The sequence below is a fragment of the Hakea prostrata genome, chromosome 2 (assembly GCF_041222555.1).
Source record: "Hakea prostrata isolate BN-2017 chromosome 2, UWA_Hpros_2, whole genome shotgun sequence".
NCBI classification, from domain to species: Eukaryota; Viridiplantae; Streptophyta; class Magnoliopsida; order Proteales; family Proteaceae; genus Hakea; species Hakea prostrata.
Window position 1 is genome coordinate 18795211 of NC_142601.1, and position 27442 is coordinate 18822652.

Sequence of the window (27442 nt, forward strand, 5' to 3'; positions counted from 1 at the left end):
GGGAGCCGTGGTTTCCACCACAAAATCAGCCAAGGCATGTGCTTTCGTTCAGGGCTTAAAATCCACCGGTACTTGCTAAGATCTACCGACCATGCTACCATTCTCCCTGAAAGATCTGGCTTATGAAGCACTTTTTTTAAAGGGAAAGTAGTTAATACCTCGATCGGGTGGGCTTGGAAGTAGGGCCTCAATTTCCTTGCTTCCATCATTAAAGCCAAAGCTTGTTTTTCGATCTCCGAATACCTAGTCTCCGCATCAAGAAGTACGTGACTTATGTAGTATATTGGCCAATGCTTCTTTTCTTGTTCTCAAACCAGGATGACATTTACTACCAAAGCCGAAGATGCTAAGTATAAGTGTAATGTTTCACCTTTCTCTAGTCAGGATAGCAATGGTGGTCTTCCCAGCATCTCTTTAAGGTTCTTGAACACTTTTTGGCATTCCACTTTCCATCATGCTTCTTTGCTGCCCCTCAGATGTGAAAACCAACCCTAACCTTGACCCGGAAAAACCTTGTTGTTTGTAGGACCGACAACTCGAAGTAAGGCAAGAAGTCAGCTTTGGGCCATCCCAGTGGAGGACTTGGTGTCTGGCTTTGAATCCATGAGTGTTGATGTCAATGTTCTATTTATGGAAACTGAATCTTGATGAAGATCGGATTAGTTGATGGACTTGGAGTGTTCTCTATCATGGTTTGAAGGCATTTCTACCTATTAGGTAAGTCACTTGGTGTGTGTGCAAAACCCCTTTATGTTTGGATTTGATCTGAGCCTTCAATTCCCTGTTTTGAACTTGCTGAACTAATTGATCGACTCATTGGTCGACTAGACCAGTCGACCAATCCAATCGACCAATGGGTTCTGTCTTTGGTAATTAGGTCTTGCTTGCTCTATTTAAGTCCAATCTTGAGTCTACTTCGTATTTTCTGCCTCCAAACTCTTTGGAACGAACCAAAGACCTTTGCAAGTCACTCCCTTGCGCTCTTGGTGTTTATCTTGACGAATCTTCGTCAAAACTCGTGTTCTTATACAAAAAGGTATGTTTACACTCTCTTCTTCTTCTTCATCCTTGTTTTCTTTCCTTTTTGAGTTGAGACAATAGAGGAGATGCTGCATTCTCTGTTGCAAACATCTCTGAACTTATCTCTCATGATCTTCCTAAGGATTAATGGCTAAAGCAATGTCCGTAATCATGATCATTGCAAGCTTTTGAAGGAATCATGATCTAAATCATGATCTTGTCTTCGTTTGTCTTTGATTTAAATTCTGATCTTCTTAGATCTATTTTACTGATCATATTAGTAGACAATCGCTGTGTTTTCCTTACATGATCCATGATCTATCAATCTCTAGTTGTTTCTCCTCTATCATACCATGCTTTCTTCAAGTATCATGACTGATACATCTATGGTAAGTTTTGTTTCCTTATTTAGATTCATGTTCTTAGATCTATTTCTTGAAGATCTATGTATGCCTTCTATGATATCTTTATCAAAATCAATGATTCATCCTCCTATTGTTCTTGTCTATGATTTGTATTTTTAATTCTTCAAGAACCATGATTAATCTAATTATGGTAACTTTTATTTCCTAATTTGTAACTCTAAAACTTGATTCGATTAGTGTTTTGAAGTCCTCTTTATGTTAGGATACTACCAATGTAGTTTACCCCTTGTTTAGTACCCTTTTGAACCACCAAATTCGGTTCTTTATTCTTAAAACTCTGATTTTGTAGGCCACTTGTCTCGTTGGTCGATCGAGAGACGAGAGACCAATCCAATCGACCAATGAGTACAGCAACTCCAGATTTGGTCTGTTTTGGATGTTTTGATATCTTTTCTCTTAGGGATCTTTCCTAATATGTTGTATACACTTGTCTAGGACTTTCTTCTCAAGTTTGTCAAGGTCTTACTTGAATTCTTAAGATTCCTTTGCAAGTTATAAAAGGTAAGGATGGTTACTTCCTTAACAACATAAATTGTATATCTTAGTTTCTATATTTGAATCTTGTTAGTTTATTTCCTTAATTAGATTCTTACAATGTTATACTACTTGTTGTCTTGTCTTGATATCGTAGCATTACTTGTTTATATTAAATAGACTGATGTATGATTTACTTACCAGTTTTATACAAGTTGAATGTTATTGTTGATTTCTTTCCATATATGAAGTTACCATATATGTGAGGTTATGGATTGATGCTTGTGTATGCTTAAGTATGGTTTGGAAAGGGGAGGTGTCCTCTTGACACTTCTGTCTTAGGACTACTACGGGAATATTATGGGATGTTTCCGGAGATGCCCTTTGGACACCTTCCTAAACTGTTGGATGACATATTTAGGACTGTCTAGTAGTGTTTGGCTAGGATGTCCCGTTATGTCAGACCCTAATCGGAAGGGTATTAAGACCGAACGACCCATGGTAGCAATGGGGATTCATGGGCACTCAAGACCGGTAACCAACCTGTGAGAGGACAGGAATCACATTGTGGGGGTCATTTATAGGTAGGATTGCATATGGATAGACTTGGGCTCACGGGCGCTCAAGACCGGTAACCAACCCGTGAGGGAACGTGAGAGCTTCCCGTTTACCATATGTGGATGACCTATAAGGTTGATGAGTCCGTAGTCAGGGACTATGAGGACTCTAGTGTGAAGGATACCAGAAAGGATCGCCAGGGGCGAGGAATGGACGTATCTGGATCTGACTTGATGTAACTTAGTAGGAAACTTGCATTTGGCTAGGCTTGACCCTGACATGCGCCAGTACTTAGACCAATGGTGATGTGAGAGAGCGGTGACTTAACCCCCAGCCATAGAATGTCCCGAGGGATGCCGGACCCACTACCAAAAGGCGTTTTATGATGAGACTTTCCCAAAGAAGTATGGTGCTATGACTTAAAGCATGTCTGCCAATAGAGACCAACATACATAGAGTTAGATTCATACATTCATTGTTTGTTTCATACCATATTGCATTTATGTTGGTTTTGAAATCCTGCCATTTATGTTATTACGGTTTAACTGCCTTACTGAGTTTCTTTGAAACTCATTCCTTTTGTACAATGTTTTGTTAGATTACTCTACAGGTTCAAAGTATCATGACTGCTCGTATGAAGAAGCACAAGGAGAAGAGGCATATCTCCAAGAAGGTGATTGCGGTTACGACAATTACACTGAAGATTCTGCGGGTGGTTATGCTCCGTATGATGCTTAGTCCGACCATAGAGTGGAAGCGCCCTTGTGCCATTTTTGAGATTTATACTTATAGAGACGTTGTCTATAAGATTGAGAACAATTTAGTTACCTATTGTACCTGCTATTGGGATTAGATTTTGTCTTGTTCCTTTTCTTTTAGAACTACTTTTCCGCTAGTTGTAGAGTGGGATTCCGCCTCACTTTACTTATTGATTTAGACATTTTGATTATCTTTGGTACTTTGATCATATACATGGTGTATTCTTTCCTTATTTGGATCTTTGGTTTATCTGATGCACATCGATTATTATTGTTCATGATTATGTTATTGTTTATGTGGGAGGTTGATTACTCGATACCTGATCTTCGGGGCTGTGGATCACACTCTCGGGTATGTCAGTTAGGGTACCGGCTGGGAGGATGTGACAGATCTTTTAACGCTTTAAAGAACAATTAGCATTGCTCTCCCAACTGTGCTATGAAACTGCTTAAAGTTGCCACTCGTCCTGTCAAGCACTACATGTCCCGAATGGTTTTTGGTGGCTCCATATTGATCAATGCTTGAATCTTAATTGGATTTGCTTCAATCCCTCTTTGAGAAGCCATAAATACCAAGAATTTTCTCAAGGACCAAATACACACTTTTACAGGTTTAGCTTCATCTGATATTTCCATAACACATAGAAAACTTCTGCTAGGTTTGAAACATGACTCAAGTGTTGAAGGCTTTTCATGAGCATGTTGTCTACATAGGCCTCCATGTTTCTCTCGATTAAATCTTTGAAGATTTTGTTTATTGTTCTCTAATATGTAGCTCCTGCATTTTTTAGCCCGAACGGCATGACCTTGTAGTAGAAGCTTTCTCAATCGATCATGAACGCTATAAACTTCTCGTCTTCTTGGTTCATCAAAATTTGGTTGTATCCCAAGTATGCATCCATGAAACTCAAGGTCTCATATCCAATCATTGCATCAATGAGTATATTAATTCAAGGCAAAGGATAACAATCCTTCGGACACACTTTGTTCAAGTCAGTGTAGTCAGTACACATTCGCCATTTATCATTAGCCTTCTTGACCATCACGACTTTAGCCAACCAAGTTGGGCATTCAATCGGTTCAATAAATCCAAAACCTTTTAGCTTTTCTACCTCGGTTCGTATTGACTCATGCTTCTTGATTGAGAAGTTGCTTCTCCTTTGAATGATTGGCTTAGCCTTCAGGTCGAGCCATAGTTTATGCTCTACTATGCTGCAATCTATCCCTAGCATATCTGTTGCTGACCATGCAAATACATCTATGTTTTCTTGAAGGAACTCTTTCAGCTCCTCCTTGAAGTCTTATGGTTGTTCCGACCAGATAAAGGTCCATTTTCTTCTTTGGAAGGATCCAACTAGATTCTTTCCAACTTCTCCACACATTTAGGTCTTTGCATAGCCTCTTCATCTCGATCATCAAAAACCTCGATCAGCATGGCAGTGGCCTTCCTCGGTCCAGCCTTATCTTTCAAGTAAGAAATATAACATTGTCGAGAGGTTTTCTGATCGGAAGTTACCTCTCCAACTCCACTGCTATTCGAGAACTTGATTTTCATGTGTTTGGTTGACACTACTGCTCCTAACTTAGTTAGGGATGGTCTTCTAAGGATGACGTTGTAAGCAGGCAATTCACGAACAACCAAGAAATTTACTTGAATAGTCATCTCCTTGGGGAAAGTTCGGACCGTTAGATCCAGTTGTACCAATCCCTCGGCCACAATTGAGAACCCTACGAAATCATACAAGTGAGTTGGCGTTGGCTTCATCAAGTCTTCTTCCATCTTCAACTTTTGATACACCTCATAAGATAAGAGGTTTGCTAATGATCCCGTGTCCACTAGCACACGGTGTACCTCCCGACGACTAATTTCCACTTTTATCATGATCACATCATCATGAGGGGTACATATTCCTCTTTCATCTTCCTTATTGAACACAATCGTTTCCTAGGAGTTTGGTCTTTTTCTTTTCTTTATGACATCTCTCGACCCCATGAATTTTGACTTTGCCTTCAACTTCCTCGAGGAATTCAGGCTAAACCCCTAAATATCGTGAGAATCGGGATCAGTTTGCCCCAACGATCTCTTTTCCTTTCTTTGAATTGGAAGCTTTGGGCCTGCAATCTCTGCTTCCCGATCATTCTCTCCTTTTTTCACCGGTTATTTTGCTTTCCCGATTGTCTTCTCTACACTTCACATAACTTGCCAATGCCCTTAAGATATTGATCTCTCAATGTCTGCCTTCAGATGTCCGCATTCATCAATGTAATGCCCATAATCCCTGTGGAATTGGCAACACTTGTTCATGTTTCTTTCTTCATGTTTAGATACCATTTGGGCAGCCATCTTAATATATCTCGATCCTTAATCTGCATAAGAATCTCCGATCATCGAGCATTCAGGGGGTGTACTCGGCATGGTAGGGTGAACGTTACCTCCAACTCGGTCGTCCCTTGTTTCCACGATCATTGTTTTGTCCACTCAAACCTTGGCATTTCTCGAGAGCTTTCTGCTCCTTAATTGCAGTACTCGCCTCCCCCTTATCTGGCATTAAGAATTTCTATGACCTCTACCTGCTTTTGGCACCTCTGAACGAGTTCGGCATGCGTGGTCAACATGTCCTGCAATAGCAATTCTAGGAGATGCCTGTTTGAAAGTCCTGTAAAAGGCCTATTTTTGCCACCTGCTCACCGAGATTCTCGATCTCCATTGTCACCTTGTTGAATCTCTGCAAGTAATCCCTAATAAACTTGTTCTTTGCTTGTTTAATAGTGAAAAGAGTCTCCTCGGTCTTCTTAGTATGTATTCCACTTTGGAACCGACCGATGAATTTTTGGGTGAGCTCATTGAAATCAACTATCTTTCACGATGGTAGGTTCGAGAACCACTTTTGGGCTATTCCCGTAGTGAGGACCTGAATACCTTGCACAAGATCTCATCTGAATTCTCGGCTACTGCCATCATTTACTGATAATAATTGATATGGGTCACCCGGGTCTTCAAATCCATCAAATAAGGAGAAAGTTGGGAGCCTGAAATTATGGGGGAATTTATACCTCGCAATTGCTTCAACGAACGGGGTTTTTCTAATGATCGAGTATATGTCGTCTTTCTTCTTACCCTTGATGAGCTGGCCCAGTTTCTAATTTTTATTTGACAGTTTTCGATTGATCTAAATGGCTCTAGTATTAGGTGTTTGTATGCTATCTCTATCTCGAACATTAGGATGTGGTTGAATGTGTCCGCACCCCTCTCTCGATCCAAGTTAAAGTCCTTGTTTAGTTTCCTTGTGATATATCACAAATTCCAGGATCATCTCTCATGGGCAACTCTCCAGTTCTTCGTATTCCTGATATTTCACCTTTTGCTTCTTCTTGCATCAAGTTTCTTTCTAGCGGTTGTCAAAAATTCTGGCCTTTGGTCAAGTTCTTTTTTCTTCGTGGTGAACACCTTCTTATTGGGGAATTCCTCCTTTTAGTTCTTCGAGTCTGCCTTCTCACCTCTTCATGATCATAAGGCTAGGTTTGTTTGCTGGAATAAAGGTGGGGTGAGAAAAAAGGGGTGGGAAAATTCTTGAAAAAAGTGTAGATTTCTTAGTTTTCCCTTAAATCCCAAAATGGTAGATTGTTTGGTTGCTTGAGGTGGTAAAGTGGGAGACAAATTTCCTTGAATCAAGGAAACTTGTTTGCTGATGTGGCAACCTAACTTTTCCACCCCAAGCCATTTTAAAACCCCATATATTTAGTGGGACTTTGTGAAAAAAGTTGGGAAAAGTAAAAAAATGGAACCCACCACTATCACTTTTTCACAAACCCTTTCCTTTCCTTTCCTTCTCCCTCACCCCACTACACATGGGACCCACATGTTTTTTTTTCCCACCCCACCTTTGCAAACAAAAGCAGCTTAAGGGTTTGGGTTCCTTGGAGCCCCCAATTGTTTAGCCATCGTTCGAAGCAAGGCCTGCATTTCAAGGAACTGAACATGCATTTGATTCATCTACTTTTGAATGATTAAGATCATTTGGATCTCCCCAGTTTGGTCATTCAAACGCCCACCTCCAATCACTTCTTCCTCCTCGTGTTGATCGTCCTCGCGAGACGGATTCCCCTCTGGAGGAGCAAGATTTTCACCCAAAGGAAGTGGATGACCCTAGTTTTGATTTCTCTAGAGTGTTGATCTAGTGTCTACCATGACTTTTTGAACCATTTCCCATAGATGGCGCAAAATGATGCGTCCAAAAATTGTTCCACTCTCGAGTTCTTGCAAAACAATTGTCAGATGTGTGCCAACTCAGCGGTCGAGATGCCACTTCCGAAGGTTAAGTCAATTAGTGAACCACCACAGAGCTATAGCTAGTTGCAGAGCTTAATTGAAAAACAATAATAGAGGGAAACAATTCAAATACCTTCTTCTCACGTTGTGCTTAGCTTTATATAGGATTTACCTCTTATTTTTGTCGTCTGATCATTCATCACTTTTGCTGGTAGTCGTCTGATCATTGGGTTTTTCTCCCTTAAATGTGAGTTGGCTATGGTTTCCATATAGAACACGCTTGCCTACCCCGAGTATAAATGGATCATGTCTCCTTCTATAACCGTTCAAGTTCCTCCACGCTTGCAATACCCCTTGATTTGATTCTTGAATTGGTCCCGACCAAAAGGTAAGCCGACTGCAGTTCGACCCGGTTATTTTTAATTTTATATTTTTTTTCTTATCAACACGATCGCTGCGTGCCAAATTCGACGGGATCACGTCTATTTCCTTAACCGTCGAGTTCCTTAGTATGCAAGTCACCAACGGGTTAACCCTTGGAACCTGTCCCGACTAGAGCTATCCAACCAACCACGGTTCAACCTGGCTGATTATTATTTTTCACTTATCACATGTGTATAAGTCTTTAAAATATAATTTCAGCTTACCAAAAAAAAAAGTAAATAAAAAAATATATATGTACATATATGTACATATATATTTTTTTTTTCGGATTCCATTTTGTTAACTGTGAAGCTGATCTTTTTTTTTTTGGGTACGAACTGTGAAGCTGATCGTTTCCGCAACCGTGTAAAGGGAGTAGAAAGTAGAACAGCAGCGAATTTCGTTCGGCCCACCCGTTTGTTGTTCGAAATTTTGTCCCCCAGTGAATATTAGTGGTGGAAGAAATGATAATGTATCCCTACCAATTGACCCCAAAAAAAATATATATATATAAGAAAAATAAATAATGTATCCCTACCGATGTTCTTCATTTCTGTTCCACGCGTTCTTTTATTTTTCACACGTGCTTTCTCGGTTTCGATCGTGTTCGCTGTTACATGTCAATCCTTTCTCCTGTATTGCTGTAAGGAAGACTCGTAACAAAGACTACAATCGGCATGACAAATATCTTTCCGTTACTTTATTCAATTGATTCATCGATTGAAGCACGGAGGAGCAATGGAAGGTCTGAGCAATGGTGGATTATTATATCATGAAGTTCAGGAATCGAAGCTTTGCGCTGTACATTGTGTCAACACGGTGTTGCAGGGTCCCTTCTTCTCCGAGTTTGATTTGGCAGCTCTCGCCTCCGATCTCGATCGTAAGGAACGGCAGATGATGCTTGAAGGTGGTGCTGTCTCTGACGATTTCCTTCGATTCGATTCAGAGGAGTCTCACAATGTTTCCATGGATGGCGACTTCAGCATCCAGGTTTGCTTTTGTTGTGTAACTCCATATGTCTCGTTTGTTTGAAATTTTAGGGATTGGGTAAGGAATGTTTCTCCGTCCTCACTATAAAATTTATCTTCCAACTTGTTTTAGGGTTGCAACAAGTTTTAATATAAATTTAATAGTTGATTATGACGATGGTTTTAGTGTCTGCACTTGAAATTCATTTCTCAAGGAATTTTTCTGGGCAGCGGGCTATCGGACTTGAGTTTGGGCCATTAGGTAAATTGGTTATCCTTCAAAGACAGAAAGGAACTTTGTCTTTTACATGTCAGCCAGGGGCGGCGGATGTGTCTACAACGAACTTGTTCAAATTTATTTTATTTGATCTGGACGATTTTATAATTTTTGTTTGAAAAATATTCTGAAATTCTTGCTATTCATTATTTAAACGGTCAGAGTAACCGAAATTAGCATTTCAAAAGCTATAGAAGAAATATGATCATCCTGGCTATAAAGTATAAACTATTAATCAAGTTCTTAAGTTTGTTGATACTTTTGAACCCATCTGCGTTGCATGAATTTGAGTTGCAGGGGTCGTTTTGCTAGAATGAAATATGAAGGATAATGTAGGGGTAGTGTGCCTAATCTGGTTGTGTGAGGTATGCTTTCAGGAGGAATCTTGAATTTCATAATGTAGCAACTTTAGTCAATTTAATAATGTAGCAACTGTAGTCAATTTAATTAAACTCATCTTTATCCCAACAAAGTGTAGCCAGCTACAATGATACTTCCTTTCAGTCAACTCTATTCAAAACCGTACATGTATTGCCTTAAGACCTAAGCTATTTATTTATTTCCTTACTGCTTATCTTAGAGCCATTTTAGACTTAACCCCCGGCTCTGTTAGCTCCTCTTCATACTTGGAGCATGCACAGGCCTCTGTTGGCTAATATCCACGCCCCTAAAACGAATTGCTCGTAGCATATCCTTTTTTTTATTTTGTCTACTTTTACCACTTTTCCATCTCAACATCATTATTTCAACCACACTATTTTTGGTTTATATGTTATTTATCCGTATCTAACATTTAGCTCCATTCGTAATTGTTGGTCATATAGCTGTTTTATAAAATTTTTCCTTTTGTGTGAATAAATCTATCACATAATACGCTTGACATAACCATTCATTTCTTTCACTCTATTCCAATTCTTTTTGTCACTCTTTTATTTCTTCTCCTTTGAACCTCCGTACCTAAAACTGGTAAATATACCTGAGTATTAATCTCAGAGCAACTATAACAATCAAACAGATATGAATATATTCCCATATCATTCCAAATGACACCCATTGTTCCATCAGATAAAATCCTTACACAAAAGAAGGAAAAAATTAAGTTGATTAACACACATTGATTTTTTTATGGTGAATATTGAACTTTCTATAATGGATGTTGGATTGGAGTTCAAACAGCATGTAATTGAGTTGCATGCACTTCACAGGACATAGTTCAATATGATGTTTGTGTGATACATTTCCTGATTTAAAGTACAAACTTATCCTGTTACTATCAAACTAGTATTGGCATCTCTTCCAACATTTTTTATGTAGAAAATGTAAGCCTGGCCTTTTCTTTTATGATGCTCTTTTATAGCAAAGCAAAATCCAATTTGTGTATCCTCCTCAAGATATTAGTTTAGAACCTTTTTATTTAATTCATTTTGATGTGTGGGCCCCTACTAGTTTTATTTCTATTATTGGATACCGACGATTTGTTACTTTTATGGATTACCACCCTTGGATCGCATGGACTTATTTTTACATCAAAAGAGTGGTGTTTTCTGGCGTTGGATGCCAATATCGAAATTCTTAGGTCAGATAATGAAAGAGAATATGTTATTAGAGCATTTGAAAAATATTTGGCAAAAATGGAATCATTCACCAAACAGACTATATGGACATCACAGCTTGAAATAGCATCACTGTTAGACAAGAATTGGCAATTATTGGAGGTTGCCCATTCCTTGATTTTTCAGATGGACATTCCTTCCCTCTATTGGAGGGAGCTGCCTCATGATGGCCTACCTCATTTATTGGATGCCTGCTCAGGTTTTGAACTCTTGCTGCTCCTTCGAGCTGCTTACAAGTCTATCACTTGTATTGTGCATCTGAAGCTCTGTGGGGGGTGTATGCTATGCTTGGAACCATCATCAACATGGGAGAGTTGATCCTCATGGTAACTACTGCATTTTCTTGGCTACTTGATGATGTGGTCCTAGGTTGGGAAGAGACCAACAAGGAGCCAATATTCAGGATTTGGGTGTATCGATAAGCTCAAATATGTCAAATTAGGGTTCTTTGGTCAAAACTAAAGGTAAAGTTGATAAGAGCTAAGGTTTGAATGGTTGGGATAGGACAAGTGAGAGTTGGGAAGGCTATTGCTGAAGATTTTTTGATGTTTGGATGATTGATTGATGATATAGGGATTTGGGTCTTGAGAAGTTTTCTGAGGATAAATGGGAAGTTAGGGTTGCGATAGTTGGGTAGGTGTGAGAAGGTTTTGGGAATTTGGGAAAAAATTCAAGAGATGTTTGGGACGAATTGGTTGAGTGTTTTTGAGGTTTGGGAGAATATTGTTTTGGTATGCGATTTAAAATATCTTCTTTTTTTTTGACGGGTGGGGGGGGGGTAAATGGGTGTATATGATTCACTTCTTGAATTTGGATTCTGCTTGGCAGAGATGGTTGGTTGTATAAGACTCACTTGTTGATTTGGGTTCTCTTGTAGCAGCTCTGCTGATTGGAGAATCATGAATAAATCTTGGTATTGAACTTGTAGGAGATCTTCGAGGAATTGAGTAGGACAGGTTGAGGAAGGTTAAAGAATTTGATGGAGGCGATGGGAAAGCTGAATAACTCTCACAAGGCTAAGCAATGCTCAAAATAATAATCCTATTCACCAATTAGATTTCAACCATGGAACATTTTATCGCCGAATTTCGGTCATCTCGGTTGACAGCGAACCGAAATGGCAGGCGAAAGCGAGATTTTCCAAAAATTGCCGGAAATCGCCGATTTTCTGGCGATATCCTAGCAAACTAGTGAAATACAGCAAATATCGCCACAAACGTTGCCGATAACCAGTAAATCAAACAAACCCCAACACTATATCAAAGCAAATTAATCTGTTTCTGCTGAGCAGCAACAGCCTTCTCTTCTTCAACCTTGGTGTCTTTTTCGGCTTTGGTTTCTGTCTTGGCTACCTCAGCTTTTGGTTCTTCAACGGTGGTGGTCGTGGGTTCCTCTACCTTTTCCTCAGCTGCGGCAGCAGGTGGTGCGGCTTCTTCTTCAACAGCCGCTGCCTGTTCTACTGCAGCAGGGTCCTCTGCCTTTGGCTCCTCGAGTGCTTCTGCTACTGTGGTGTCGACTTCCTCTGCGGGTTTCTCCTCTGCTGCCTCTACCTTCTCTGCGACGACCTGCTTTTGGTGTTTCCTCTACAGTTGTTGCAGGGGTCTCAACCTCTGCCGGAGCTGCCGCAGCAACCGGCTTTTCTACTTCTGCTGGTTTAGTTGTAGAAGAATGGCAAGAATCAAAGCCAAATGCGTTGTTTTTAAAATATATATGAAAAAAAAAAAAGGAAAACAAACAGATAGGACGACCACGTGGTAGAGATTAAATGAAGGGGGATGGTGGAGCATTAAATGAAGAGCATTAAATGAAGAGGGATGATGTTGAAATTTGAAGCAAATTCTAGCCTTATGTGGAGCTGTAGAGTGTAAACCCATTAATGAGGTATTGAGGTCTTTTCATTTCTAAACGAAAATTTTCATATAAATCGGCAAAATCTTGGCGAGATTTCGCCGATTTGCTGGTTTCGGTAACCAGCGAAAGGCGATATCTCAGCGAGATAGTGCACCTTGATTTGAACACATAAAAAATAAAAACAAAAAGAAGAAGCCTTGCATATAAAAGAAGGAATAGGTTGAAAAATAAGAAATTCGAAATAGACTCAAAAGAGAATGAATTAAAACTCACAATGAGTATTCCCTTGGCCAAAAAGAGAATATTCTTAAGTAGAAGTCTTGAATTGAAACCATGGTTCAGGCCAGCCAAACCAGTTCAGTTCAAAACATATAATAAGTACCAGGTGTGGAAACATAAATAATTAATTCCCTATTGCAACCTAATTACCAATAAAGGTGGTCTATTACATAGGAAACTCGTGGAATTAAACCCAGCAGGTATTAACTCAACCCTATCCTTGAAAAAAGGGTGAACCCAGTGTCAAAGGCTTCTGCACAAGCAGAGTTTTTTTTTTTTTTTTTTTTTTTTTTGGGGGGGGGGGCAATTTCCTACGCAGCATTGTTTGCTAAGAGGCTGTTTCGATGCCTTGACATCAGTCTACAACTGTTGTACACTGACCATTGTGCCAAGGCCCAACCCGAACTCAACCCTATGCTTATTTCTATTAAAAGAAGCCTTTTTTTGGTGATGTAACGGTTGCAGATCATTTGGGCTTATTTTCCTTAGGATAATCTTGGAGTTGGATTGGTGTAGCCTTAATTGAATGAGGACCAATTACCCAAGATATTGAGATGAATAAGCTGTCAGAGTGTTCTGTTGGTGTTAAAACAAGGATTGAGGGTAGGGTTAATAACCTAGAATAAGCCCTCTAAGTTTAGGAAAACTTTGATGAATGGCTGCTGGATTATGTCCTTTCAAACTTTGGACTTAGAGTTTGGGTTTTGGGAATTAGGACATCAGTAGGGATTTGGATGGGACAAAGGGGTGGAATGGGGATCCGGGGCTGATATGTATCTTAGCTGATGGATCTGTGATGATGCTGGGATGTTCAGATATGAATGGATGGGTATGGGTATGGAGAAGGGCTTGAATGGGGTTGGGATCCAAGTAGAAAATAAAAGAGATAAAAAGGAGGGATGGGTGTGTGCTGGCTGCCGATTACTTGGAATAAGAGGCCTTGTTCTGTGTTGAGAAGGTGATGGACTAATCTGGAGGCAGGCTGAACCTGCAGCTGTAGAGGAACCTCAGCTTGATTTCACTAGAGACCCTTCATTTTTGCTGAGTACAACTGGTGCTGCTACCTTCTTCTCCATTGTGAGATCTTGTCTAGTGAGTAACATCTAGACAGAAGCTCAATGAGTCACTTCCATGTTGGCATGTTTCTGGTGTTTGGGACACGATCTGTTTGGTTGGAGTTGGTGAGTTATATCCAACCCTTGAATTTGGCAATGGGATCAACTTTCAAATGTTATCTGCCATACAGGTTGAAAAAGAGTAGACCATCAATTGGTAAGGAGACCCATCCATCTCCACCTCCATCCCCCTTCTTTCTCCTTTTCTATATTTGTTTTTGAAAACCCTATTTTCCAAAAACCTACCAAATGATGTAAACCCAATTTTAGGGTTAGGGTTGTATGTTGTTTTCCCTAGAATTAAGGGATGCTCAGAATCTTCCAACAAAGAGAACTGATATTCTAGGATGTTTCTGGTGGGTTTTAGGGTTCTCAAGGGTTTGATAGGGATCTAGGAAGGTTCAGCCAGGTCTAGGGTAAGAGAGGAGAGGGTTTTAGAACTGGAAACCTTGCTGTGATGCTGATTCCTGATCTGATTTTAACAAGTGGGGTTTAATAAAAGCATTTTAGTGTTTTGGTTAGGGTAAGAAGGGGGCTTTTGTGGTGGTTTTGTAATTTCAGATTTAGTTCTAATGGTTTTAAAGTGTGGTGTGAGTGTTTAGGTTGAACTAGGGTTTAGGTCTAGAGGTTGAAGATGAATTGCAGAAATTTTAATGAAGAAGATGAAGTGCAGAATTTTTTGAAGTGTAGGGTTTAGGCTTTAGATGGAATTAGGGGTAGGGATGGGCCGATGGGGAGAGGAGTGACTTGCAATCCAATTAGGAAGGAAAGGGAAGGCCAGGGGGTGGGGATTAGGGACCTAACAGGGGAGGGATTCTACTGCTGCTGTAGGGAAGAAGAAACAAAGATCCAGACTGGTCATGCAGGCCAAGCTGTTTGGCAAGAAATATAACTGAAGATTTAGGAAGAATAGGGCTGGTTCACTTTTGAGCCAACCCTTGGGCCAGTGGACTAATTGGTTGCAAAGTTTGGCTTCTAGAAGAACCAAAACACTGTTCACGTGAACAGTAACATGAACAGTGTCTCAGCCCTGTCTTTGGATCTTGATGAGAGTGTTATTAGAAGTTTTGATGGGACCCACTTGCATCTGCAGCTTTAGAAGATTGAAAAGATTTTATTTAGTTATTACTTTAGTTTCCTAAGTTTCTAAAAATTAGTTTCTATTTTAGTATTAAACATGTGGCTGATTGATAAAGCCTAGTTTTTAATTCTTACTTTTGTTAGTTTCTATTTTTGTTATTGATGAGATTAATAGCTACCTCAGCAAAGGCTAGTAGTTTCTATATTCCATGTAACTTGGAGAGCAAGTATTAGCACTCTATAAATACATACGCAAATTTTTAGAAACTGATTAATGAAGCTTTGCTTTGAGTTTATTCCATTGTCTCTTGCTTGAGTGATAATAAGGGTGAGGACCTTGCAGTTGAAAGCTAAACACCTAATTCTTAAGGAGCCTTTCCATCAAGAGTTAATCCACCTAGCCTGCTCCTTTGTTCTCTTGTTAGAAGGTTGTTGCTGCTCCTTCTATCAAACCAGGTGTCTAACTGAAAGTTTAGTTAATTGAATCCTCCTTTTTCCCCTTTAATCTCACTTTCCTCATTCATTCAGACCATCATTATATCTATGTTCACCATATTTCACCAATAAACCTTGAGTTTCTAGTCCACCTCCATATCTTTCAACCTGACCATTGGAAGCAGACAAAACTTACAGTAATTGATTATTACCATACTAGTTTCACTTAGATCCAGACTGGTCATATTTCTAAGAGTTGGTTTGGTACAGAACCTAAACTGATTATTTCTGTCCCTTGTGCTATTTTTCTGTTTGTGGATGATCCCATGGATGCATCTGAAGATGTTGAGCACATAGAGTTATTTGCTCCCTCAAAGTACCTTGAAGGGCACCCTCCCTCTGCCTAAAGGGAACTAAATCTCATTTTCACAAGACTCCTAGACGAGATGGGCTGTCACTTAGAAAATTTGCATGTTTTGACTCTTAACAGTCCATATTTCACAAGTTTCTACCTGGACAGTGGTGTAAATTCACTTATCCCAATCAAAACTTGAGGAAACCTGGCTTGAAACTACGGCCGACACTTACTCATGCCTAAGATCGTTTAAGTAATTGAAATAATATACTTTATGTTGTTTACTTCATATAATTCATAACGAAGCAAATACCATGTATTTTGATCCAATTAAAATAATTTTAAAAAATAAGATTCCAAATGGATAAAAACTTAACCCTATATTTCAAGACAAAAACTGGATTTTTGTTGGTGGGTACAATTTTCAACTTTTAGATGTTAGGATTTTTCCTCAAATCTTAAAAATGTTGATTTTATTACAGTAAAACATCGGTAAAAACCAAAAATTTAGTAACATATTTCATTTATTTTGATATATAAAATGATATTTCTATCCAAACCGGGAATTGTGAGGACTAGGCTTGGTTCTGAGTTTTATTCTTCCTTGTTTTATAATGTTTGAGATGTCCTCAGCATGTGAAGTAGAGGCTGTTGAATTCTTCGGCAGGGAGGATAGTTGCCTTAACTTAAGAAAACCTCATGTGACTAAAAGGGTTTGGCTACACAATCGTGTTCCTACCAATTCAACCAAACTGGCAAGAACAGAACACAAGTATGTGTAATTTGAGATCAGATAAAAAGTTAACCAAGTGCTTGAGGCTCCCGTTACTAGGGAGGTCATGGAAGGGTCTTAATGTATGCAGTCTTGCCCTTGCTTTCACAAAGAGGCTGTTTCTAGACACAAAATCATTACCACTTAGTCACAATGCACCTTGACAAACCTTCATATGAGTTAATAAACCAGTTAAGTCCCTAAATATGGTGGATATATACATACACGCCAACAAAGCAACAAAAGCTGAGTACAATTCCAGGCAATATTTGTAATAACTAATACATCAAAAAAAAATCTTTATGGTATAATTAGTGTAAGCACCTCAAGTAGGATTGGATGAAAGTCTATAGTTACAATTTTAGGAAAACATGGATGGATTAATACAAGGAATTTATCAGGGAGAAAAGATAATCATAGGGGGTGTGATCTAAATGAACGTATTGGGAAAGATCAAAGAGGCTCTGAAAGTGTACATAAAGGATATTGTTTTGGAGGAAGGGATCTCAACTTTAGATTTTATAGTTGCTTTTGATTTATCTATCATAAACACTCAAAAAGAGAGGAACATTTAGTTACCTTCAAAAGTGGACATTGTAGAATCCAAGTAGATTTCTTCCTAAGTAGAAGGTTGGATAGATTGTTGTGTGAGGATTATAAGGTGAGAGCAAGGGAAAGCTTAACCGCTTAGCATAGATTACTGGTCTTAGATGTATGTTTCACTCCACAAACTCATAAAAGATGTGAATTTATCCATTCTAGGATAAGGTGGTGAAACTTAAAAAGCAAATTACTTGAAATCTTTCACCTAATGAAGTAGTCAGATAAGGATGTGGGAATTTAAGGGGGACACTAACACAATGTGGAATAAGATGGCTATGTGCATGAGGAAGGTGGTTAAAGATGTCATATAGGTGAATCAAAAGGAGAGCACCATTCCTATAGGGAGACTTTGTGGTGGGATGACAAGGTTCAAGCAATAATTAAGAATAAGAAACCTAGCTTCAAGATATAGCAAAGGACTAAAGATCCAAAGGATTTGCAAAGGTATAAGTTGGCAAGAAATGAAACTAAGAAAATTGTGGCAAAGCAAAGGAGAAGAAGTATGTAGATTTATATAATAAGGTAATTGTGGCAAAGCAAGGGAGAAGAAACATGAAGATTTATATAATAAGCTAGGCGCAAAGAAAAGGGGAAAACTATTTATAAGGTAGCTAAAATAAGGGATAGCAAGAGTAGAGATCTAGACCATATTGTACTTATTAAAAGTCAAGATGGTAAAGTACTGGTACGTGATGAGGACATCAAGAAGAGTTGGGAAGTCTATTTCTCTAACACACTAAATAAACTATGCGGTCAATTACACCATTCGCTATTGCATCCATTTTCAAACATACGTATAGAGAATTTCGACGTCTAAAGTAAAAGAAGCTTTAAGTAGAATGACAGTAGGCAAGGCACAAGGTCCTGATGAAATCCCAAAAGAATTGTGGAACTGTGGAAGAGGTTAGGAACCTATGGGCTAGTTTGGCTGACCAAGTTGTTTAATAAGATTATGAGCACAAGATAAATACCAGATGAATAAAGGAGAAACATTATGGTCCCAATTTACAAAAATAAAGGAGATATTCAAAATTGTAACTATAGAGGCATAAAACGGATCAGTCATACTGTGAAATAATGGGAGAGTAATTGAAACCTGTCTGAGACGAGAAACCACTATTTTTATTTTTATTTTGGTAATGGAGAAACCACTATTTTTATTTTTATTTTGGTAATGGAGAAACCACTATTATGGATAACCAAATTTTATGTCGGGAAGATCTACAATGGAAGTTATTTACCTTCGGAGACTTATGGAACGGTATAGAGAATATAGGAAAATCTTCGTATGGATTTTGTTGACCTCAAAAACACTTATGATAAAGTCTTTAGAGTGTTAATTTAGCAAGTACAAGAGAAAAGAAATGTTGCAAGTAAATATGTGGACACTTATAAATAATGTATGAGGGTTTAGTAACAAGCATAAGAACGGTGGAGGGGATAAGATGGTGACTTCCCAATTACTTTCGGCTACGTCGAGGATCAGCTTTAAGCCCATTTTATTTGCACTTAGAATGGATGCTCTAACCGAAGACATTCAAGATGAGGTTCTTTGATGTATGTCTTTTGGTGATGATATTATTTTGATAGATGACATACAATTAGGTAGGCCCAAGTTAGAATCATGGAGAGCAGCTTTAGGATTAAAAGGCTTTAAACTGAGTAGATTGAAGACGGGATATCTAGTGTGTAACTTTGGTCATGATCGGACAGACGATGAGGTGGTGAAACATGGCAAAAAGGAGATTCCTCAAAGCAATTATTTTAAGTACCTTTTCTCAATCATAGATAAAAAAATAAAAAAAAAACAATAATAATAATAAGTAAATTAATTAATTATTAAAAATAAAAATAAAAAATAAACACACACACACACAAAGAGATATAGAGGATGATGTTTCCCAAAGAATTAAAATAGGGTGGATGGAGTGGAGAGGTACGTCTATGGTCTTGTGTGATCGACGTATTTCTTTATAGCTCAAAGAAAAATGTTATAGGACTATTGTACGACCAACTATGATATACAGCGCAAAGTGTTGGACTATTAAGAAGCATCATATAGAGTGTAATAGAAATGACGATGCTAAGATGGATGAGTGGCAAAACTAGGAAGGATAAGCTAAGGAATGATCATATTAGACCTGGTTTTGGAGTAGCTATTGTAAATGATGAATTGCAAGAAAGTTGATTGAGATGGCATGGCCATGTTCAGCGGAGGCCCTTAAATGCCCCTATATGGAGAAGTGGTTTCATCTAGATTGAAGGAAGTAGAAGAATTAAGGGCAAACCTAAGATAACCTTAAGAGAAGTGGTCATAGATTAGGCCTTTTATTTAGTATGGCCTCAAACAGAGCTGATTGTAAGGCAAGAATCTATGTACCTGACACCATTTAGCTGGGAGAAAGGCTTATTGGTGGTGGTGGTTGTTGTTGTTTATGATATTAAATTGACTAAAATAAGTCAGCATCTGTTCAACAATTTAAACTAAGATAACGAGAAATTGGGATCCCGTTTTTGCGAATGAGAGAGATGTTAAATTGTTAATGTGCCTTTCTCCTATTAATCACGTTGATGTCCACTTATTAAATTATACAGAACATAGACTATTAAACATTGGCAGTATACGTGACCAAGGACGATATGCATTTTTCTCTTTTCCTTTATACTTGAGTATTGTCCTTGTTATGTTAAAGTGGATGTAAGCAATTGTGTAAGTTGCTAGGATGGTGGTAAGCTAGTATTTAGATGGATAAATTGAGTGGGGATGAGGCTTAATTTGTTGTTTTGTTGTTGTATTCTGCAGATAACCTGCCTTCCGGCTAAATTAAATTAAATTACTGTCCAGTTTTTTTTCCACCTTTTGTTTTCCTCCAAACTTAATTAGGATGTTTTTTGTTTCCAGGTTCTACAGAAGGCTTTGGAAGTGTGGGACCTGCAAGTCATCCCTCTCGATTGTCCTGTAGCTGAGCCTGCCCAAATCGACCCAGAGCTAGAAATTGCATTCATCTGTCACCTGCAGGATCATTGGTTTTGCATCAGGAAAGTGAATGGAGATTGGTATAACTTTGACAGTCTCAAAGCTGCTCCCGAGCACCTCTCTAAGTTCTATCTTTCTGCTTATCTTGACTCTCTAAAAGGTTCTGGTTGGAGCATTTTCCTGGTGAGGGGCAACTTCCCTAAGGAGTGTCCAATCTCATTGTCCGAAGCTTCCGTTGGTTTTGGACAGTGGCTTTCACCTGAAGAAGCCCAGAGGATCACTAAATCTTGCAATGCAACACAACCTGATCATCAAAGAACCAACTTGTCCCAACAAAACTTGGGTCCTGATCTGCAATTCAGGGAAGAGGAAGAAGCTTTGTATGACATGGAAGATGAGGATTTTAAAGCTGCCATTGCTGCCAGTTTGGTGGATCCCAATCTGGCAAGTGCTGGGACAGCAACTACCGAAGATGAAAATCAACATAACAGATGAGAAGCTGCAGAAAATGGAATTTTTGACTGAGAGAGTCCACTAGTTGATCCAACTCTGATCTATGCCTATCTAGTCAGAAGAAGAGAGGGAGGGGCTGTTTATTCCTATTACTCTCAATTTGTCTTCTTTTTTCCCTTTTGGGTGAACAGATTCTGGCTGGTCCTCCAAATTTAAAAGATTTGTAGTCCTTAAAATGTCTGGGACTCGGTCCCTTTTCCTTGTTTCATTATGGTTCTATTTGTTTTGGCATAGAGAACTGGTTAAACAAATATTACTGATCGAAAATTATACGAAAGCATTCGCATTTACCAGAAAAGTCAACAATTTTTACGGCTAAATGATTCCTCCTGCACAGAACTTCATAATGAATTTCATTCTTAGACAAGCCTTCAGTTCTCTGTTGAAGGCATTCTCGCATCACAGGTTTCTTTCTAACTTCTTTTTCTTCTCTCTCATCTCTCTTCTCCCTCCCTAGCTTCTCGTCTTACATGACTGCATAGTAGCTTCTCCTCTCTGGATTTATAGGATAAAAATGGAACTAAGCAAGCTGAATCTTCTTTCTCTTCACTCAATGTCTTATTCGATTTGGATTTCCTACTGAAAAACCTTGAATCTCTCCATTCTTGACATTCTTTTCCTGGATCTATTTTGAACAAAAGCTACCAAATTATTTTTTATTTTTGACCAAAAATAAACAGAAAAAAACAGAAAAAAAGAATTGATACAAAAAAATTCTAGATATTTACGTACAAAAATGTCAATTTGGAAGTTGTAAATGTTATTGAATTAAGTTAAATTTGGTTCCGGTTGTTAACATGGAGCACCAGTGGTCTAGTGGTAGAATAGTACCCTGCCACGGTACAGACCCGGGTTCGATTCCCGGCTGGTGCATGTTTTTTCCTTTTTTCAATGCTATTTTATCAATAAATGGAGTTGAAGACTTAAATCAAAGTTCTGAACCCATTAAGATCTATGGGAAGTTAGCTATTCTATGTTGTAACTTCCATCGAACACAACCCTGAGCTTTTAGAATGCATCGCAATGGTTGTATAGGTGCCGTGCCTCCTTTTGCAGCAGTGATTACCTCCCTTCGCATAAATTTTACCTCTGCAAATTTAGGGTCATCCATTGAGTATCAGCGACACTAGTAGATCAAACATGTGTTGTCCTATGTTTCGTCATTCATCTTCTTTCCCTCAATTGAGAAGGCATCCCAACTTGTTTCATGTTTTTCAACATCTTGTTACTATCTTTGGAATGTGTGTAATTCAACTGTGTTTGGGAGCTCGCCTCCTGACCCCAATAAGTTACTGCATGCCATAATGTTTTGGTTGAATCAGGTGAATTAGGTTAAACTGTCGCCTAATTCTGATAATGTTATTGTGATTGCAGGATTGCCGGCAAAAGGCAACATAAGAGGCAGATGGCGAACCTCGTGAGTTCAGATTCAGTTTTTCAACTAAGAAAACTGTGGAGCTGCTGCTGCTGCTGCAAGCAAATTGAACCTTGGCCTTATTATCTAGTACTGAACCTTACTCAGGAACTCTTGGGACTGACTGGCTTTAGTCTGTTGGGGACAAACCATCCAGGTACCTGAGTATTCTAAAGTGTGTAATCTGGAAGAAAAAAAATTGAGATGGCATCTCAACCTCCGTGCATTTTTCGAACCTTCAGCAGAGAAACAATAGAAGTTCAGTCCCTCAACTATAACATTTAGAAGGAAAATCCAACTACTTTCTAACCCAGGAAGAAAAAAACCAGCAATTACTGCATGGTTATTCATAAAAATTGTTACAGATACAGATCGACAACCACCGGAATGGCATATTCCAGAGATTTAACAGAATCAACTGCACAAGACCTAATGGAGTAGAGGAGCAGAATGCAGTATTTGTACCCTGCGATGGCATATCCCTATAACCAAGAACATAAACTGAATTGTAAAGAAACATCGAACAATGTGTATCCCTCGAATCCAAATTGAAGCCTTTCCAGGAATCATGCATTAATAATTATACCAAGTTTTATAATTGCATTGAAAAACAAAATCTCAAGAAATTTCTACTACATCATGATTCAGACTTTGTGTAACCCACAAAGATACACTGCAACAACCTAAAAACCCAACAGAAAAACGAATAAACTGAACGAAGTTCTGATTTGGATGTCCCACTGAACTTAAAAAACAAGGAAAATATCTCAAACAGCATCCAAAAATGCTCTCCCAGGATTGCGTCGTGCCAAAGGTCCATGGCAACCAAGCAGCTGCATCACATTCCAAGGAAAACTCTGTAAGCATTCTTCAATTTACAAGTGAATTCAAGAATTTTCTTGATTGGAATACATTATAACACCACAAAAATGTGGAACAAAATAATCAATTAATATTAAAACAAGGAATAACCAAGCAAACAAGTATAATACAGACCTTGGCATTGACACCATCAGGCATGATTCTGTTCTCTGACTTCCACTTCAGATAATCAGTACGATTGTACTTGGTAAATCCCCTGAAAAAATATGGAGTAAACAGGGTCAGTGAAAAAAAATTGTCAGCGAGGAATGGCTTATCGAAAGTTATCAATCAACTAGATCAAATGAACTTTAGTCAGCACCAGTATATAATTATAGGGCTGGACTCAACTTTGAAAGGATTATCCTTCCATATTTACATAAATGCTTCAGTTGCAAACTGGCAATTCTTGTAAAATTCCTAGAGGCTCCTTGTAAAACTTTACGTAAAGAAATTTCATGTTCTGTAAAATCAATTTTGTCCAAGAATTTACCAATGTTCGTTTTATCATTGAATAGAACTTCTCACCAAACTAAATGTTTTTACACAAGCGAAAATTTTAAACTTCACACCCAAACAAACAGGTATATAGTATTTCATCAGGATTTTTTATATTAACTGAATTCACGGAAGCAATATAGGGAACTAGATGTAGTATATACCATCAAGAATCAAAAGCACCCAAATACATGGAGGAATGTAAACTAATGCTGGGGGCACCAGAATATATTGAAGAAGTATAACTCAATGTGTAATAACCTTCCCACCATTGCATGGACAATGCATGACCAGTCTGGACTTCAAGATCCTTGTTAAATTCAAATAATATGCAAGAAGAAACACAAAATAGACATACCACTTCCTGCTGACAATAATCTTTTGGCGACCAGGGAACTTGAACTTGGCACGGCGAAGGGCCTCTTGCGCATGAGTGCTGTTGCTATCCTTGCAGCGGACAGATAGGAGAACCTGACCAATGCTAACTCGTGCACAAGTTCCTTGTGGCTTACCAAAGGCACCCCTCATACCAGTCTGGAGCCTATCAGCTCCAGCACATGAAAGCATCTTGTTGATCCTCAGAACATGGAAAGGATGGACCCTAACCCTCAAATGGAAAGCATCCTTGCCTGCAAATTTTGTCATATATTTATTGCAAGCAATCCGAGCAGCCTCAAGAGCCTCACTTGAGACATTCTCCTTCTCCCAACTCACCAAATGGACACAGAAAGGGAATTCATCCACTCCTTTCTTCTTCATACCGACATCATAAATCCTAATCTTAGGATCAGGAACACCACGGCAATACCGTGATTTTGGATAAGGCTTGTTCTTGATTTGTCGATAGCACCTTGCAGGTCCTGTGTTTGCAACAGCAAGTTTGTCAACCACACATCAAATGATACTCATAAAGAAATGGACTTATATGACAAGTTGGCAAAGATGCTGCTCTAAGAATATCACTACTCGAATGGCCATATCAAACAACAGAAGCAAGAGGAATAGAGAGCATTGGATCCTAGTTTAGATTAATCATAATATTGACAGAAATGAGCAGCAAACAAATTTTAGATGAAGATTTGATAACTGCTGAATAAATTTTGTACATTGATAAAATGATTGAAATAATGATATAACTTATAGCATTGTCCCATGTCATTGATTAACCAGACACATCATATGCGCATCGATCAAGATAAATCGTACAAGTTACATTTTTAGGCAAGCCACCAATCTGGATATAAAAACATCTAGAGTGGATCTCCAGAAATGATAATGAACGAATAGATGGATGAGGGGTTCAGTAGTTGAGATAACTATTTCCTTGACAGAGTAAATAAATTCTTCTTTTTCTTGAATAGCTTCTGCTACAAACTGAAATTAATAAATATTCTTGTTCCAAACTAGGTTATAAACCCTTGCAAGTAGTTCAATCAATTCTGTCCACAGACAGCAACTATATTTCACCATATCTGCTGATTAAACTAGGCACATACTCATGCAGAAGTATTTTATTGATAAACTAACTTTGCCCCCATTTTGCCTGCAGATACAATTTGGAAGTACATGAATTGATATTCACCTAAGAAAATATATTGAACTCATTTCAACAGCTAAAAGTTAGCAGCTTACACATAGTAAAGTATGCACCATTCAACTAGCAAGTCAATCATTTGTCCATCTTGTCACATTCTTTTAGAGGAATAATTTAAAGCTTGATAAACTTGAATATGCAGTATCCCCCATAACATGAACTGCAACCTATTTCCTACTAAGGTGTTACTTCTAACTCTGAAACCTCACCATCATCACATTCTGGAATATTAGACTCGTGAACAATTGGACCAACTCATCAACACCATCATTACAAACTCATGTAATTAAATTATAAGACTTTGCATGAATATCTCGCCATTTTATGAATCCCGCAGCCAAATAAAACACCTACCATGCCAGAACAGGAGGACGCATATTGAAGGCCATGTGCGTCATAAATCAAATATTAAACGTAATAATGCCGACTTGAACAAATGTTATCACGGAAATCAGCCGCAAAAAAATTCATTCTAATTTTCCTTTTCTCTGCATTAGAAAACCACCTTTGTCGCTATTACACAACCTCACTAACTATTTGCAGAAAAGAATCTTATTAAATGGAGAGTTCCAACCCCATCCGACCAAATATCTTACAGAGCTCCTATCTGAGAGGGGCTGGGGGAGGTTTTACCCAGAAAACCATGTATGTAACTGATAAGCCATCAAGCCCCATTTGACAAAACGAAACAAACCAAACAAACAAATAAATCCTTTTGCTAGATTAAACCAAAAAACAACAGATACAGTAGGAAAAAGAAAGATAAAACCTTTAATGAAACTATGCGTCCAAAAATTCATAAAGCATACAGATCTCGGCCATTAACCCTCCTATTGAGCAACAGTTTGTTAAATCAATAAAAGTTGAAACACATCAAGCCATGAGCGAAAGAAAAAATCAATCTATACGTCTATGACTGTATAAATCAACAAAGGCCTCGCATCTCATCGCATGCTCACCAAGGAGACAAATAGAAAGAAGAAGAATTAACATAGAGAAGAAGAAGCTAAGGCAAAAGAAAATCTTACTTCTCCCCATGGCGAAATCTTCAGCTGCTCTAGGGTTTCCTTGACGTTTATGAATGGAAAAGAAAGCTAAACCCTAGATGAAAGGTATTTATAGACTCTCTTCGGCGAAAAACTGTATGGTTCTTGTTACATATTTACATGTGGGCGTGCGTCACGCTGATCGGCCGAAATCGATATGTTACTAAATGATTCGATATGTTACTAAATGATTTCGGTTTTTTTATATTGACCACTGATCAGTACCCTTCGATTGGAATCTACCGTTACAGATTCCTTGACTCACGCATGGGACTGTGCCGACATGTTTCGTGCGTAACAATCCTTCTCTTTTTTTCTTTTTTTTTTGTCGATTGGGAAGTCAATTTTAGACAGAGCCCTAACCAAAACGAAAATTTATATGAATTGTTTTTGTTAACAAATGGAACCGGTTCGAGTGCAGGGGCGGACCTTAAGGGGCCGAGGGGGCCATGACCTCCAGATTTTTAAAAATTTTTTTTTAAGAATTGCCTTAAGTTTGTTAATTTTTTCAGTTTTTTTCTCTTCTTATTAGTGAAATGTCACTATTTAACCCTCAATATTGAGAACAAATTTTAAAGTAAAAATAATGAATATAAATGTCATTTCTAATTAAAAACTAATTTTTCAATCCTTATTTATTCTCCTCTCTCTTTTCTCTCATTTTTTCTACCTATTTATTCTATTCTATTTCTATAATCGTGGATTAAAAGAAATTTTTGAAAAAAAAATCTTATTAGGTATTCAAAAATCAAAATGTCTTTTTTTTTTTTTTTTTTGCCAAAACCCAAAATGTCATTCCTAGTTAGAGAGTAACTCTTCAATTCCTATTTAATCTCTTCCAATTTCTATCTCCTATCTCCTCTCTCATCTTTTTTTTCGTATTTATTCTTTTCCCTTTCTATAAGCTATAAGCGTAGGTTAAGAAAATTTGAAAAAAATCTCCTCCACAATTAGGTGCTCTTTCTCTTTCTCAATTTATTTATCGTTCTCTTTTTTTTTTTTTTTTTTTTGATTTTATATTCTATGTTTATTTATTTCTTATGCAATTTTTGTTATTTGATTTTGTATTGTGAATAAAATGTCCATAGTTAGTAGGTAACTAACTACCATTGGTATGCATTCCTTTCATAAAAAAAAATTGTGGTTTACATCTCCTACCAAAGAAAATTTTGGCTTACATCTAACATTTTAGGATTGAAATCTTGTGAATATATATTTTTTATATTGTTGTTTTAATTTTACTTATATTTTGTTGAAAAAAAT

General features: G+C 38.1%; 2 protein-coding genes and 1 non-coding gene across 3 annotated transcripts; 2 read left to right on the forward strand and 1 right to left on the reverse strand.

Annotated features, from left to right (window-relative positions):
• The first annotated feature begins 8479 nt into the window (after positions 1 to 8479).
• On the forward strand, positions 8480 to 21217 carry LOC149023950 (ataxin-3 homolog). Its single transcript, XM_089144378.1, has 2 exons — positions 8480 to 8918; positions 20179 to 21217. Exons 1-2 carry the CDS (start codon positions 8667 to 8669, stop codon positions 20746 to 20748), a joined length of 822 nt encoding a protein of 273 aa, XP_089000504.1. The 5' UTR covers positions 8480 to 8666; the 3' UTR covers positions 20749 to 21217.
• Positions 21218 to 21568: 351 nt separating this feature from the next.
• TRNAG-GCC (transfer RNA glycine (anticodon GCC)) lies at positions 21569 to 21639 on the forward strand. The gene has a single exon. It is a non-coding gene; the product is annotated as a tRNA-Gly (tRNA).
• A 1074-nt stretch (positions 21640 to 22713) lies between these two features.
• On the reverse strand, positions 22714 to 26251 carry LOC149023952 (large ribosomal subunit protein uL16). The gene is made up of 4 exons (XM_089144379.1): positions 26162 to 26251; positions 23898 to 24399; positions 23177 to 23258; positions 22714 to 23013 (listed from the first exon to the last, which is right to left on the reverse strand). The coding sequence occupies exons 1-4, from the start codon at positions 26169 to 26171 to the stop codon at positions 22948 to 22950; spliced, it is 660 nt and encodes a 219-aa protein (XP_089000505.1). The 5' UTR covers positions 26172 to 26251; the 3' UTR covers positions 22714 to 22947.
• Between the last annotated feature and the right edge of the window lie 1191 nt (positions 26252 to 27442).